Below are 17,648 nucleotides of genomic sequence, written 5' to 3'. Positions count from 1 at the left end.
GAGCAGGGTTACTAATATATATTTTATATATATTTTTAAAGAAGCAGAGCTACTTTTACCTATGGGCTGTGTTTTTCTTATGTTTTTGATGATACCCTTAATTAACAAAATATGACACATTTCACAACCTGGCTTGAAGTTAACCCAGTGGCGTGAACTTGAACTTAAACCAGAACATGACTTAAACTTATAACTTCAACCCTCGTTTGGCAGGTACGACATTTTCACAGTTCGTGGCAATGAACTCTAAGTAAGGAACGAAGCGGCTGAATAGCAATCGAAACTCTAAAAATATGAATTCTGATATCAATAGTTTTATCAAAAGAATTGGCTTATTATGCTAATTACAAAGATATAAGATTCACTAAATTTAATGTTACCCATCAAAATCCACGAGTCTGAGATTATTTGTCTGATTTTTTTTTTTCTTTGAACTTTTTTGAACTTGAACTTACCAAAACCTGACTTAAACTTATAACTTAAACCCTCGTTTGGCAGGTACGAAATTTCCAAACAGTTCGTGGCAACGAACTCTAAGTAAGGAACGAAGTGGCTGAATAGCAATCGAAACTCTAAAAATATGAATTCTGATATCAATAGTTTTATAAAAAGAATTGGCTTATTATGCTAATTCTAAATATTTAAGATTCACTAAATTTAGTGTTACCCATCAAAATCCACGAGCCCGAGAATATTTGTCTGATTTTTTTAAAGGGGAAAAACCCCCTACGAGTTAAGGAATCTTAAAGAAAATCACACCATCAGATTTAGCGTATCCGTAACCTAATTGTAGAAGTTTCAAGCTCCCATCGTCAAAAATGTGGAACTTCGTTTTTTTGTATATTTTTTTTTTTTTTTTCTTGTTTTTTTGTTTTTGTTGTTTTTTTGCCAAAAGAAAGATCACAGATGCGTGTTTATTTGTTTTTCTTTTTTTCCAAGGATGATCGCATCGGACCAATAGTCCTAGAATATCGGGAAAGGGTTGATTTGAATGGAAACTTAAAGTTCTAGTGCCCTTTTTAAGTGACCATCAAGGTTGGAGGGCAACTTTCACCACTCCAACACCCCCTTTCCCCCATAAATCGTCCGATCAAAATTTTGAGATCGCCATTTTGTTCAGTATAATTGAAAGGTCCAAAACCTATGCCATTGGATATAACCCCCACAGCCCCTGGGGATAGGTCTTTAAGGTATAAAATTTGCCCATTGTTTACGTATAGCATTTGTTATTGGGAGGTTTGCCTACATTTTTCGGGTTGGAGGAGAGGTGGTGAAGTTTCCATGGGAAGGGAATTTTCTGGGAGGGGGTAAACTTTCCAGGGGAAACTTTACACCGGGGAAATTTTCCAGAATTCCTAAACGAAATTATTTTTATTTGTCGTACTTCCTCTTTACCGACCTAATTTTACGTGTGGAGATGTTAAGGGTAATTATCTGGGATAATTTTTTACCGGGATAAGTAGTTTAGAGGATCTTTCCATAGGGAGAAGGAGATTTTTCCGTGGAGTGGGAGCCGTATTTCTCGGCACTATCTAAAAAAAACCCACCGGTAAACAAATTTTTAGAAAACAAGTTTTTTCAACTGAAAGTAAGGAGCAACATTAAAACTTTAAACGAATGGAAATTATTACGTATATGAAAAGGGTTTTCCCCTCCTCAACACCTCGGAATTTACGCTAAAGTTTGAATTTTGTCCCGATTCTATAATAAAGACTCATGAAAAACAAGGATCGTTCAATTAGAGCAATAAGAAAATTTTTTTAAAGTACAAAAAACTTTAGTATGAATAGCGAGGTGTTCATGCACGTAATCATTTCATATACTCCTTCATATACGTAATCATTTTTATTCGTTTTAAGTTTTAATGTTGCTCCTTACTTTCAGTAAAAATAACTCCTTTTTTATTTTAATCGTTCACAAAAAAAATGATACTTTTTAAGGCTTAAGAGTGCATCTACATTTGGCATTTTCTAGAAAACTCAGGGAATTTAACCTCTCTATAAACACCTTGATAGAGTGTGGCATAAACCGCTATTTTGGCAGCACTTAGTTTAGCTTACAAGGGGGTTCATAAAAACGATTACAAGCGAAGACACAACAATTCAAACGATCCGATTGGTTAACTGTAGAACTCCTCTGTTAAATCGTTAAGCAAAGAAGCAAAACGAATATTCGTTGACATGGGTATGTATATCCTTTGGTATGGGTTGATATTTCATCAACCCATACCTTGACGAGCCGTAGTGGGCTTTTTCCTTTTTTTTGGTAAGTGTGGGTAAAGATGAGAAAGTTGATAGCTTCATCTCATTCCAAAATAAAACTATTTATTCTGAAGTCTAACTGTTCCTTGCAATATTCTGTGGCTTCTCAGCTGGTGGCGATATTTTCACTTCAAAGTATTTTTATTGGGGGGGGGGGGGTTAAAAATTTCAGCATTTATTATTTAGAGGAATTGTACGCTGTAGCCATAGCTTGCCGTCTCTTTTTTGTGCTAACTTTTGATGAAAAAGTAGAACTGTTTGACCTTACAGCTGAGTTTGACCCTAGTGTGTGTATTTGCATAAATAAATAACTCTAAAAAAGGTCCTAAAACGCTAAATACTTTCAGAGACAAGTATTTATAAACACTATTTAACCATTTAATTTCCAAAGGAATTGCTATTTGTACTTTTTTTGTAAAGTTTGTTACAACACTGGTAAGAACCTACGCCTAGCAGGGGAGCTTGGTATAAGCAAAACAATTTACACATTTCTTTTCCGGCAAACGTAAATGAGACGAAATTCAAAATCATTTAAAACTGTCAAACTACAGCTTCATAGATTTTTTTTTAACATTTGCCAAAAATGAATACGTTGGCAATTCTCATTGGCACGAACATCCTAACATTTTCCCCATAAAACTGGCCTGTGTCAGCACCCGACAATGATTTAAAGGACATTAAAATGTCATAAAAACTTTATTACGAATATGTTTCGGCTCTTTTTCATAGGAGAAAATCATAATAGAGTATCAATTTCTTCATGATCATCATCTTAATTGTCATAGGTGCAGGTAACTACGATCTTTTGGAAGATTCAGTAAAAAAACGGTTCTTTCAACTGAAAGTAATAAGGAGCAAAATTAAAACTTAAACAAACAGAAATCATTCCGTAAATGAGGGGGGCTGCCCCCTCCTCAACTCGTCACTTTTTGCGGTAAAGTTCTTGGGGCTTTAAAAAAACTTCTTCTTCTTCCTCGTGTTTCAGGTTTTTGTGTCCCTGTGTCCTTGCGTGAATCGTTCTTGAATTACTGGGGCAAAAAAGCCAGACTTTAGCGTAAAGAGTGAGGGGTTGGGGAGGGGGAAGCCTCTCTTATATACGGAATAATTTCTGTTTGTTTTAAATTTTTATGTTGCTCCTTACTTTCAGATGATTTTTTTTATTATCATTATTTAATATCTGATAGTTTTTCAAATCACACCCAAGTCTAACCAAGATGTGGGCTACTGGCCCGTAAACGCCGATTTCTTGCTGTTATATTGTATATGTCACAAATTGTAAATTGATTGGTAGCGTCCCGCTTTTTTCAGTTTTCCTTCTTAAGAATTAAAATGTGCAGAATTTCGGTCGACGGGGAGGGGTATTATTGTTCATGTGGATGGAAATTCTGGGTGACTTTTGATCTTCTGTGTCGCTGAAGCCATAGCAACTTCTATAATGGGTTCTCTGATGTTTAAATAAATTATATACATATGTTTAAGTACATTGAAAATCTGTAGATAAATATAGAAAGGAAAATATTAGCAATTAAAATCGCTGAGAACAAAGTTCCTGGTGTCACTCTCCCGCCCCCCCCCCAAGAATCTTCCTTGCGAGACTCACGATACCCCGCCTCGCCTTTTCCACCTCTGTGCCGTAAAGCATAAATGCAATCTTTTACGCTACAAAGAAAAAGACTGTCGCACGGGAAGCGGTATTATTACTCCTTCCCCCGTCCCTTCTTATAATAGCTGATGAGCACTTGAACATCATTGTATATAAGAAATATGAATCAAATCAGTTTAATTAAATGAAGCATTAAAATAAGTGTCAGAAACCTTTTCTCCAATCAGAAGGGAGGAATCACCCCTCAACACCCTTATTCAGGCTTAGTCTGGGTTGACTCTGCGCGCTCAGCCACCATGGGCCTGTGGAGTTTACGGTATATCTTGATCTTCAAATCAATAATACTGGTCTCACTCCCGTATGAAAAGATTTTTTGTGTTTTTATATTAATTTCTGCTCATTTTTATTTTTTCAAACATACTTACAAAAATATACAAAAACTTACAAAAATATCTTACAAAAAAAAAACTTACAAAAATATCTTTATTTGATTTAGGCGATAAAACGGAAGACATCCATATGATTTTTTGCTAAGTTACGAATAGGTTTTACTTTGATAAGTTCCCCTTGCCCCCCTCCCCTCAAGTAAAAATATAAAATTTTTCAGGCTTAGGCTTAGTCAGCACCCTTGTTCAGGCTTAGTCTGGGTTGACTCTTAAATTGACTTTTAAATTGAAACTTCATTCTTCACTTCCGTATGAAAAAATTTGTTGTGTTTTTATATTAATTTTTGCCCTTTTTTAACATACACAATAAAACTTACAAAAATATCTTTTTTTTAATTTAGGCGATAAAACGGAAGGCATCCATATGATTTTTTGCTAAATTACGAATAGGTTTTACTTTGATAGGCTCCCCTGGCCTCCCCCCTGCCCTCGAGAAAAAGATGTAAAATCAACTTGATTTCCCCGTTTAGTGTTCCTTTAAAGTTTCAGCTGGTCTCTTAAGCTGTTAATTTATACACTCGGTCTTTTAGTAACTTCCTTAAAGTTTCAACTTTATATCCTTAATCTGTTCCCGAAGGAATAAAGGCACAGCCTATTCGCAGCCATGGTGCAAAGTTTTATTTTGATTAAATTCAACACCCTCCTCAACATTCTCTGAAAGTTTCAACTAAATACCCTTAGTCGTTCCTGAAATATTACAGATACGCCCTTTTGACAACCTGGATGCACATAGTAACTTTTGATTTAGATCAGCTAGGCCCGGATCGAATAGGTGCGGGGCTCGACTGGATTTTTTTGCGGGGCCTTCTTTATATATTGAATATTCAAATAAAATATATCTGCAAAGTTTATGTACGTGAATTAGTTCCCGTACATAGTGCAAAATCTCTCTAATACAGGATTGTACCGAGTAAATTCGATAAATTCGACATGAACTTTTACGAGTATTAGTTTTCTCTATCATAAAGTATATATTAAATAGCAATAAACACATTAATAAATCTCATTCAGCAGTACAAACTTAAAATAAGTATATTTTTAATTATTTGAATAATTCATAATTTATCCCTCTTCGTCAAAAATAATTTGCTTTAAAATTTAAAAAAAAATATTTTGATGGTACCGGGGGCCCTTTCAAATACGGGCTCCGGTTGGGTTCGATCACCTCAATCACTCTTTATACGGCCCTGAGTCCAGCATGCCTTGGAAGTTTTAACTTAATACACTTAGTCATTCCTGATATATGTAGATATGCCCTTTTGACAGCTTGTTGCATAAGTTGTCTGCTGATTTAGTTCAACATCCTCAACAAAATTCCCTGAAAGTTTCAATGTCATACCCTTAGTCATTTCTAAGATATTGCTCTTTTGATAATCTGGATACACAACGTCTTTTGATTTCGTTCAGCATCCTCCTAGCCAAAAGGGCGTTGAAGTGGGGCTCTTTTCCCTCAAACCACTTTCAACTCTTAAATGGGTGCTAAAACTTACAATTTACAATCGACTGAGCCCCCTCAAAATTTTCTAGGATTTCTCCTTCCACACGAAGTGGTCTTTGCGAAAGAAACAAATAAATCAAATAGTTCGTGGTAACCAACTGTAAGCAAGGAGCGACGCGGCTCAATGGTAACCGAAACTCTAGAAAACAGAATTTTAATACCAATAGATACATCAAAAGAATCAGATTTTAATGCTGATTTCAAATATATAAGTTTCATCAAGTTTAGTCCTACCCATCAAAAGTTAAGCACCTGAGAAAATTTGGCTGGTTTTCAAAAAAAGGGGGAAAGACCCCCTAAAAGTTATTTAACCTTAATGAAAATCACACCATCATATTCAGCGAATCAGAAAACCCTACTGCAGAAGTTTTAAGCTCCTATCTACAAAAATGTGGAATCTTGAATTTTTTGCCAGAAGAAAGATCACGGAAGCGTGTTTTTTTTTTGTTTTTTTCAGGGGTGATTGTATCGACCCAGTGGTCCTAGAATATCGTGGAAGGGCTCATTGGAACGCAAATTAAAAGTTCTAGTTCCCTTTTTAAGTGACCAAAAAAATGGAGGGCAACTAGGCTCCCTCCCACGCTCATTTTTCCCAAAGTCACCCAATAAAAATTTTGAGATAACCATTTTGTTCATGGTCGAAAATATAATAACTTTGTCTTTTAGGATGACTTAATCCCCCAAAGTCCCCGGGGGGATGGCTGAAAGTTATGAACTTTACCCACTTTTTACATATAGTATTGGTTATTGGGAAGTATACAGACGTTTTCAGGCGGTATTTTTTCTGGTAGTGGGGGTGGGGGCGTGGGTCGGTTGTTATGTGGGAGGATCTTTCCATGAAGGAATTTTTCATGGGGGAAGGGACATTGCTATGAAGGGGGCGCCGGATTTCCCAGCATTGTTCAAAAAAAGATCAGAAATTATATTTATAAAAAAAAACAAATTTTTCAACTGAAAGTAAGGAGCAACATCAAAACTTAAAACGACAGAAAACATTACGTATATGTTTAGGTTCAACACCTAGTCAATACCACGCTCTTTAAGCCAAAGATTTTTTAGTACTTTCATAAGAGCTATTTATTCTAATTAACGGCATTTGTGATTAAGGGGTCATTTTTAAAGAATTGGAACAAAATTCGAACTTTAGCTTAAAGAGCAAGGTATTGAATAGGGGGCGAACCCTCTAATATACGTATGAATATAGAAGTTCGTTACGTAAGTTACGTATATTTATTACTAACAAAAACGTTCGTAAATAAAATTGAACATGTTTTGAGAAAGCTATTTAACCAAATAAAAATAAAATTAATATTCAAATTTTGTTTTAATTATTCATGTACGGTGAGCCAAAATCAAAACCTGCATTAATTCAAAAACGTTCAAAAATTAAATAAAAAAAAAACAAGTCTTTTTTAACTGAAAGTAAGGAACGACGTTAAAACTTAAAACGAACAGAAATTATTCCATATATGAAAGGGGCTGTCCCCTCCTCAACGCCTCGCTCTTTACGCTAAAGTTTGACTTTCTCACAACTCTTTTTTTAAACAATGAAAAACTTAGCGTAAAGAGCGAGGCGTTGAGGAGGGGACAGCCCCTTTCATATATGGAATAATTTCTGTTTGTTTTAAGTTTTAACGTCGTTCCTTACTTTCAGTTAAAAAAACTTGCTTTTTTTTATTTAATCATATATTGAAGCCAAATCACCCTTTAATCAGGCAGCAGTGTTCCACGTGATTCCGTCTAATTTTCCTACTTTGGGTATCTAATATATGCCCCTCCCCAAAACAGTTTTGCTTATGTGCCTGTTCGTGGCAGCTCTTTTTTCTTTTCTTTTTTTTTTACTTAAAACAAGGTTACAACTTTGGATTTCGCATATCCTGATGAACTAACCAGCTGTTTTTCATCTATTGATATCTTGCTAATTCTCGCTTTTATTGAGAAATCAGTAGGGGAACCTTCCAGTCCTTTTAATGGTGTAATCCAATACTTCTTAGAAGGAAAAAATAAGAAGAGATTTAGTCTCCCTTGCAACAATATTCGGAAACGTTTCTTATAATATAAATATCACAGTAATATGATGAAACCAGGCATTTGTTCAAACACCTAGGTTTCGACCAGATCCCAATGGAGAACAAAACGAATAAAAGATGACTAAACATAATTATTTTTCAAGGATTTAACAAACTTTAAACCAACCCCTGTCAAAAGGGCACCGTTTAGGCTGCCATGTATTTATTTCTTTTCTTTTTTCCGGCCACTTTGTACAAAACGATTTGTCGTAGAGAATTAGAAGGAGGCTCATTCGATTCAAAATTAAGAGTTTCCTTTTTAAGAGTCAAATATAAATTAAAGTAAGATACATTTTTTATCGAAAAACTGCATTTTTTGTACGTAATTAAACGATGGTTAAAATGCCAGGGAAAATTCTAAGATAGCTAAATGATTTTCTTATGATCTATAAGACCTCAACCATGAAGTTTAGAGCCTCCTATCTTGAAAAAAGCTCTATAGTACAAGGATCAAAATCTTCGCGGATAACGCGGATAAGGACGCGGATACCTGAAATCTCAGAATTTTCAAAAAAATTTTTTTTTTTGATTATTTAAAACTATAAAGTTTTTAGGACAGTACCACTGCTCAGTAGGGGCCTCCCCCAGATCCCTGAGCATGTCCCCAAGTGGGGATAGGGGAACGCCCTACCACCTATTAGTTAGAGTTTTCACTTTAAATCCTGAATATAAATAAGGGGAAATAACCAGTTAATCTTGACAGCGATTTTCATCCTTATAATTCAAATATTAACAGGCTGTTATTTCCCAAATACAGCTGCACCTTCTAAGGTTGTTTATAGCTTATTTTTGTTAATTTTTTACCCATTTTTTTTATTTGGCAAAAGCTTAGGGTTCAATTTCAAGCTTACAACAGCATAAGAAGGTATGTTTTAAATTTTTTTCGTTAAACAGACGTGTGCCATCATGTAGCGTCTTTTGACATAGTTGAGCATCCCGCTCAACATTCCCTCAAAGTTTCAGCCAAACACCTTTAGCTGTTTCTGAGGCATTGCACATACTCCCTTTTGACAATCTGGATGCAAATGGTGTCTTTTGATTTAATTCAATATCCCCCTCAATATGCCATGAAAGTTTCAATATAATCCCCTTAGCCGTTCCTGGGATATTCCCGATACGCCACTTCTGACAACCTGGATGTACATTGCGTTTTTGATTTAGTTTTTTTTTTTTTTATTGTGTCTCTTGAATTGTGTCATTTGATGATAAAAGTTCTGGATATTTCGATCACATACACAGTGACATTCATCAGTAGATAAACGTTCGGTGTGTATGTGATCGAAATATCCAGAATTTTTATCACTGTTTTTTACTGTCTAATAAAAGGATTTATCACCATTTCAACTGTTATTTGTAAGAAGAGCTAAAACAAAGGTAATCAGCTCTGAGATTAAGACCCAGATGAATAGGTTTCCTACTTACCGGTTTAAGATATTTAGGTGACTGAGAAGATACTCCCACAGGTTGACTTCGAACTTCGTAAGATTTGCTTCGTCTGTCAAATTCTTCTTGATGGTTCGACATTTCTTTATAGCCATTACTTATCACTGGCTGCACAGTATGTGGTGGATATCCATAGTAATTATTGTATGCCCCATAACCATTAATTGGTTGTTTATATTCCTCTTGAACAAACCGTTGTTGACTAGGTTGTTGGTAACTATGAGATGAAAGTCTATCAGCCTCTAGAAGAAAACAAGCAATATACAACAGTGTCGCTATGAAAGCGAAAGATAAAAAAAAAAAAGTTGTTTTATTAACTCTTTGAACAGGGGTACATATATTGGGTTTATTGGTATATAAAGACATGGATTAGGATACTAATAACAAATAAAGAATTGTATATCCCCCCATCGACACTAACTGGTTGTTCGTCATTATCAAGTGGAATTTGTAGCTGACTAGCTATCAAAATATGTTTACCTCAGGATTGTAAGGAAATAGATAACATGGTTGCCAGCAGGTTAAAAGACAAAAAAAAATACAACGAAAGACTCTTCTGCTCGGTTTCTGTTATAAATAAATTACAAATTAGAAAAAAAAAACGACTAAGAAGTTGTGAATGACATTATTATTGGTCCTTTCAACAACAACTAAGTGATAAAACAATAATTGTCCTTTCTGGCCACTAACTGATTATTAATTTTCTTCTTACGGAATTGTAGATGACTCTAGCCAATGATCAGCAGACACAAGTGGGGGTCGTGACGACAACCTTCCCATGGGAACCCCGAGAGAAGTAGCCACAATTAGATGATGGTCAACTACTGCTTATTTTATTCAACATCCAAAAAGCGTGCATAAGGAATTTTTGTACGGGGGAGGGGGGTTATTTTTCAGGGAAGGATACAAAAAAAATTACAAAACGGAGCAAAAATTTTATATCCATTTTTGTTGTTTTTTTATGAGTCGGAAGAAAATATCATGGGGGATAAAACCCGGTAACACCCCCCCCCCCATATATGGCCTAAATGCCCACCTACTAACCGTCCTGGCTAGTGTTTTAGCACGTTACGGAATACACTCCCGAGATTAGATGGATTGAGGTCAGTAATGGCTTGCCAAGTCATGCACGTGGGGTCAATCCCTCAGGAGATCTGAAGCGCTGGTCGTGGAGCAAGAAATTATCTCTTGAGGAGCAATTAAAGGTGGGAGAAAGAAATTTTCCTGTTAGTACCGGTTCTGAGGATTCAAGTGTCACTTGCCCCTGATGGCTTGCACCTACCTTCTCCCTCAAGTTATATCTGCCCAATTTGGTCTGAAGCTGGCGGGTAGGGTTCTCAGGATAGGGTGAAACCGACGGTGGACACCTTGGCTCTAACAAAGACGGTTCTTCCACAAAGGCGAAAAAAAGACAGGCAGGGCATACCTCAAATTGACACGCCCAAGAGGGCACCAATAGACCTTCAGCTATTTGGGTTCAGAGGCAATGGGCCTCTGTGCCCCAAGCTTTAAATCAGTTTTGTGACTTCACCCATAACACCAATAATAATAAAAAACACATGTATGTCAACCTCTACAAATGAACAGATGGCTCCAGATGACTACAGATGGCTCCCGAGTTGTGTTTGTCTTGCGTTTGACTTGTTGGAAAAGAAGAACAGTAGTAGTGTAACAAATACAACAATATATTAATATAATCCTGATATTGCCTACATTACAGCCGTTACATCTACTTTAACCAGGGATCATGCTCATCTGGCAAGGATATCTTTTGTGTGTGTGTGTGGGGGGGGGAGACATTCAGACGCTAATTTTTTTCCTCCCCTCCCCCTATATTTTGAAAAATAGCTTTTTTGGATATTTTCACTGAAAAATGCCTTTTTGTTTGGTGTTTTCTTTGAAAGAAAAGGCAAAAACAAAATTACCCGACTTAAACTTTGAAAAATAAATCTCCCCCTAATCATTTATAAATTAGAATCCCCTTTCATCTGGGTGTTTAACCCCAGGTGAGTGGGTTTTTCTCGGGTATACCAGTGTTCAGCAATATGGCGATTCTTCGATGTATTGTACTGTTTACAATCACGGACATGTTCTATCTTTAAACCTGCGATGAAAATTCGTTTGATTTCTCTTTTTTTTTAATTAGAAAGAACCTTAAATCAAGCCAGTACAAGAAATTAGAGACATCCGTTTTACTGGTGTAATAAAGCCAGACAAGTGGGGGTCTGACTTTCATCACCCATAAGTACCTAAAAACAAGCACTTCCACAAGTTATGGGGGGCTTCGAGCCAGTGTCCTCCCCAAAAACATCAATATTTGTACCATTTTTCTTACAACGTTTAATGTTTTATGAAATCCCAAACTTTTAATTTTCGGATTTGCTCCCATACCCAAAATAACGTATATGCAAATCTCTACACAGCCCCTATCATTTTAAATCATCCCACCTATTTCCTTCCCTTACCCTCAATGTCTTTTTAAGAACAGCGTATTCTTTATTTCTTCACATTACACCCCACCCAATCTCGAGTTTTACCAATGAAAAAATTCTGTCGTAATCACTCATGCTGTAAAAACCATCCATCTAATTACACTGTCATTATGACACCAACGACACTGTAAACCCATATGCTTTATTCATATAGTGACTATTATATATTCTAAATATTTAATAAATCATAATTTCACAGCATAAACTCCATATGCACAGGACTGTACGAGAAACATTCTAACAACTAAAAGTTACATTCTAAAAGTTACGTCTACGAGAGCAGAACGCAACTCCTTCACCCCTCTCCTCTGCTGAACACCCCACAGTATGACTGAACCCTTACTGGATAAAAACAAACGTAGAAATTACATAATGCTTTCTAGTTTATATCTTAACCGCCACTAGCATTAATTCAAGAAAATGTGGAGGGACGTATTTTTTAAACTCTAAGCAAGCAATTTTGCAGTTTTTCGATTTTTTCCAAGAAAATAACCCCAAATAAGGCGTTTTTCAATGAAAATACTAAGATAAGGTATTTTTTGAAAATGACAAATACCATTCCCTGCCCCCGCCCAACTGTAAACCACACATTTTAGTCGCAAGAACTTTGAACCTTACAGGACAGCAAAAACAGATATACGATTATTGGTTTTCCAAAAGTTATTAAACACCTTTTTGGTAAAAGAAAGGTGATACGACATGTTTGCTCCATGATACAACGAGACCAAGTATTACATCAACAGATCCAAAATTTAACTATTTCTGCAGGGGAGAAGAGGTGTTTTTTTTCTTCTTAAAAACATACAAAATAACGTTGCTATACCAGTTTTCTACCATTCCCTAGTATCACCCAGCTTGTTTTTGGATCAGACATTATATGTGTCTTGAATTTGCTGAAAGAAAATTCACTGTAGCTTTTGTGTTTTACTGTTTGCCTACACTGGTATTTATATCTCCGTTTCCCGAAAAATGTGGAGTATGGTAATCTCTTCTGAAAAACCGCAGCAACATGGACTTGGCATAGATAAAGTTTTAATCTATAGAACTGTTTTATTGAGTAGCCAGGAAGGAAGCAACACAATATATTTTAGTGATTTTCTTCAATAGTCTAGTGATTTATGTGATAATTCATTGATTTTTGTTTTGTTTCGACAACACAAGAAGTCACTAGAAATAGTGATAAATCACTAAGGGTGGCAACCCTGACTACCTCACACGAGGCATCTGGTAAAACTGTTTTGTCGCAGTAAATAAAGAGACGAACGGCATACCAGGGCGCTCTTTCACAGCATCCATAACATTGCTAAGTCCTTTTGTTAAAAAACCTTTGAGTTCATTTATTGACTCGACGGTCACTAAGGAATTTCCCATTGTTTCCCTTCCACTTTGGAGCAAAGACTGTTTTATTTATTTATAAATCTTATTGGGCTTCTTTGAAACATTTTAATTCAATTTTGATTTATACTGAAATAAAGGCGTGCCCCTAATCCGCTTATTTAATAATAGAAGTAGCAGTCATAAAACTATTGCACCGATGCAGCGGTTTGTCTTTGTTGGTAAAGAACGGTTAATACCCATCCTTCAGTTTTGAGCCGTAGCGTGAACACTTTGCGGATCCAGGGGGTCAGGGCGGGGGGAACCCCGGCCCCAAGACATTTTCTGGCACCCTCATTCCTTGTTTTTTCCTGTTTTTCACTCTTTTTAAAATAAATATGTCAATTTGGTCAATTATTGGTGCCCTAGTCACATTGAGCCTCCCCAAAAATTTTGCTCTAAATCAGCCCCTGAGCCTGACTATCGCGAATAACACTTATAAGGCAAAATTAGAGCAACATCCTATTTTTCTAAATCATCTTAGTATTCAAGAAGTTCCTAAATACGTTTGGAGCAGCTACTTAGTTCAGAAGGAGAAGAAGGTGTGGTCCCAACTAATTGTCGTATACTAATTAGAAGAATAATAAAAAAAAAGAGGTGGAGTCTCCCCTAATCGTCTTAAGCATGAATTATGACAAGGCGAAATAAACTCTATTTTGTGGATAAGTGTTCTAACATGTAGAATCCTTATTACTCTTATTGCATAAAATAGGACGAGGACATTAAACGCTCGCTGAAAATATTTGGGTCTATAGGCTAAATTATGGAAAACTGCATTAACCAAAAGTCGGTTTTCTAACACAGTTGGATGGTCAAAATTTTTTTTGAGATTCCTCTGGGGCCATTCGTGGTTCAATAACTTGCACTATGAAATAGTGTTCTATGCCCTTATATGTATGTATATTATGTACGCTATGCTATGGGTGCTGGTATAGCTGAGTTTAAGAGATATTTACATATATGCAGTATCAAATGGCCTCTTACTGCGACAAGACTAAGAATGTCTTCAATGAACCTCTAAAATTAAACTATCATCGACAAAAAAATAACTATTTCTGAAAATGTACATTTTTTGAAAATATCTGCGTCTCTATCAGTCCTCTTGTAGCTTACAATGCATACCAACATACAGGAGGGAGGACAGAAGACTCTCCTACCTAATTATTGTCCGAAAAGCCCACCTAGAAGAATCTGAATTTTTTGGTAAAAAAGCTTAATTTTTCCCATTTTGATCCCGCTCTTCCAAGAAAAATCTCAAATCCCCCAAGGCAACTTATGTATAAGTATGCCTAGAGGTGGCGACATACGTATATATTGTCCATCCAAAATTTAGATTTACTCCCAACAAAAAGACAGTTCTTAGTCAGTTTCATTGAACCAGCGTTTTCGGTGGCAAAATCAGGATTCAAAGTGGAAATAGAAAATACTGCAAAACATAAACTGTAAAAAATGTCACTGTGAATACTAAAAAATTTGATTGCATTTTTCAACATAGAATTTATATTGAAAATCATATAATTTAGCTCTGGGATAAAAGAGAGTTCAATGTTGCTCCCAGCTTATATCAAACTACGTACTTTTGTATCAGCAGTTTTAGCCGAACGGTATACTTGAAATTCTGTGTCCGTAAGGGCAGGGGTTTGAGTCCTCGTGTCGCTGATTATTGGGTTTGTGACGGGGGGTCAACAGTGTGACTCTTTAAGCTCAGGCAGATTCTACCAAGCTCCAAATGGGTACCTGCAGTAACCTGGAGAAAAACTTGGGAAGCGTCAGATGCTGTACCCCCAACAACGCATTACACTCCCGGCCAAATGCAGAGAATCAGGAGATGCGCAACGCAGACCACTGGTCAGCATGCCAAAAAGAAAATAAACGAAAATATCTCTGCATGACTTGCCGCATTTGATGGGGGATGGGGAGGATGAATCCAAAGCGGAGAACAGTGCGGAGAGAAATGATACAAACAATTAATGAAATAAGAAATAACGATTTCTTTCACCCACTGTACAAAATGGTAAAAAAAAGGAAAGTAGCCAAAAAAAAGGAAAGAACGAAATTTTGAAAGTTACCTGTTAAGCATCCGTCGCACATTATACAAAGCATTCCTCCCATTATAATATCTCTAGTATGTCCATGAGATTAGTTGCTAAATCACAGGTTGGTCAAAATCTATATCAAATGTTGGTCGTTCTTTTCTCAGGTATTTTTATTATTAAAATATACAAGGTCTTATAACAAGGTAGTAATCTATTATTATACGGACTTTAAAAAGTTAAGGAGTATTATATTCCTACAGTTTAAAGGTAAAACCAATACTTTAATTGGCTTATATCAGTGAATATTTTTTAACCCAATCACTTTATACCAAATTTATGGAGAGAAAAATACTCCCAAGTTTTTGAAACCTGATTTTTTTTTTTTTACTGTAAATCGTCGGTCGGATATCAAATTGACGTATTTCCATAATTGTAAATTTCCAGGAGAACAAAAAAACCTCATAATTTGTTTTATTTCCTCTCCAATAACCGTAAAACAAAAACGGATCGATATGTAAGATCAATATATATATATATATATATATATATATATATATATATATATATATATATATATATATATATATATATATATATATATATATATATATATATATATAATCAATCCGTTATTGTTTTACGGTTATCGCACGGAAAATAAATAATTTGTGATGTTTTTTTTGTGCTCCTCTGAAAATTAACAATTATGGAGATTCGTCAATTTGATATCCAGCCGGCAAAATGTAAACAAAAAAATAACAATCAACTTGATTGGTTCTTCTGAGTTAAAATTTAAGCCCATAAAGGAACAAAATTATTTTGTCAGAAGGCTTTTAATAATTACATCTTCCTGTTTCTCTGTGAAGTAACTAATAACATTGGCTATATATATTTTCTCAATCACAGCATTACGCAAATCAGAATCAGAAATAATCAAATCAGAATCAATCAGAAACAAATCAGAATTCAATCAGAAATAATAATGAAGCAGCAAAAAAATATTTTGCGGAAAGCAAAAAAAATATTAAAAAATAAATAATACTAAAAAATAAAATAAAAATAAATATTGCTTTATTATAAAGTAAAGCAAAACAAAAATATTTCATATGCTAAGAGAAAGAGAATAATTTAAAAAAAAATCAATGGGTCCTATCATGACCGTATCGTAACTTTGTGTATGTTTGCTCTTTATGTTCTAGTAAATTATTCCTTTTCGTATATTTTTATATCGGTATATTTTGTATATAGAACAAAAGTTTAAAAAAAAGCATACGAAACAGTGGTCCTACCATGAATGTCTTATTAATTAACACAATCATGGGTTTGTGCATTTCCTACTGCTGTGTTTGTCATGAAGTAGCAAATGTATATATGTTTATACCTTTTACCCTTTTACCATTTTACCATTTTACCCTTTTTTTTAGATTTTATCCCTTTCTTTTTCTAAATCGAGAAGTAAGAGATTAATTCTGTTTTAACGCTGAAAAAGGCTAGTTTTATCGGCGAAATATCCGTCGTGATTGTTTTCTTTGCTTTTCTTTTTACCGCTCATAGACCCGTTGATCTTCAGATTTTTCTCTTTTGTCACTTCATGCTAGGCCAGTTAGGCTTTCGATCTTTTAATAACCTATGCTATTTTATTATTTCACAACTGTACAAATATTCGCAATTTCACAATTACATTAGTTTTTACATAATACAATAATTTTACATTAATAAATTAATAACTGATTAAAATATTAATTAATTAAAAATTTTTTAACATGTTGCAATATTTTCTATTTGCAATTACAATAATATTAATGCAATTACTTTAATTCATCCCCGATTTCTACCTTTTCCTCCTGACTCGAAATTAAAAAAAAAAAAAGATAAAAATCGCTTCTTTCAAACAAATATTCATGTTTATGTAGGGATTTAGGTAGAATGCAGGTATGTACACAGGTAATTGTTTTCATAAACATAGGCGATCGTTTTCATTGTTTCCTTTTCCATCCTGAGCTTGAAATTAGAAAGTCAATAAAAAAGATAAAAATCGCTTCTTTCAAACAAATATTCATGTTTATGTAGGGATTTAGGTAGAATGCAGGTATGTACACAGGTAATTGTTTTCATAAACATAAGCGATGTTTTCATTGTTTCCTTTTCCTCCTGACTCGAAATTAAAAAAAAAAAAAGATAAAAATCGCTTCTTTCAAACAAATATTCATGTTTATGTAGGGATTTAGGTAGAATGCAGGTATGTACACAGGTAATTGTTTTCATAAAGAGGTAGGGGGTCAGTTTTCCGGGGGAAACCACAATTTCAAAAATGTAGTTTTAAACCCAGGGTAGTTCAATTATATGAAAAATATAGGAAACTATGGGGGATATCGTAAAAATCTAAAGATAGGGCTCAACCCCCCCCCCCCCCTGTGGATATTCAA

At 35.0% G+C, this 17,648-nt stretch overlaps 1 protein-coding gene across 4 annotated transcripts in view; it reads right to left on the bottom strand.

Moving 5' to 3' along the window:
- The window catches only part of LOC148940973 (uncharacterized), a 368,976-nt gene that overhangs the window by 161,351 nt on the left and 189,977 nt on the right, over window positions 1–17,648 (bottom strand). For all 4 annotated transcript variants that reach the window (XR_016143387.1, XM_089105391.1, XM_089105390.1 and 1 more), the window contains exon 7: window positions 9,300–9,562. Coding sequence is in view for 3 of the 4 variants with exons in the window: in XM_089105391.1 (XP_088961517.1) it covers window positions 9,300–9,562 (263 nt within the window). In the remaining variant the exon portion in view is untranslated. The remainder of the gene's footprint in view (window positions 1–9,299; window positions 9,563–17,648) is intronic.

This window comes from Artemia sp. Qi Xiang Cuo, chromosome 19 (assembly GCF_049724085.1).
Source record: "Artemia sp. Qi Xiang Cuo chromosome 19, ASM4972408v1, whole genome shotgun sequence".
Classification (NCBI taxonomy): domain Eukaryota; kingdom Metazoa; phylum Arthropoda; class Branchiopoda; order Anostraca; family Artemiidae; genus Artemia; species Artemia sp. Qi Xiang Cuo.
Note: the sequence above shows the minus strand (reverse complement) of the source record. Positions and strands in the feature narration are given on the sequence as shown.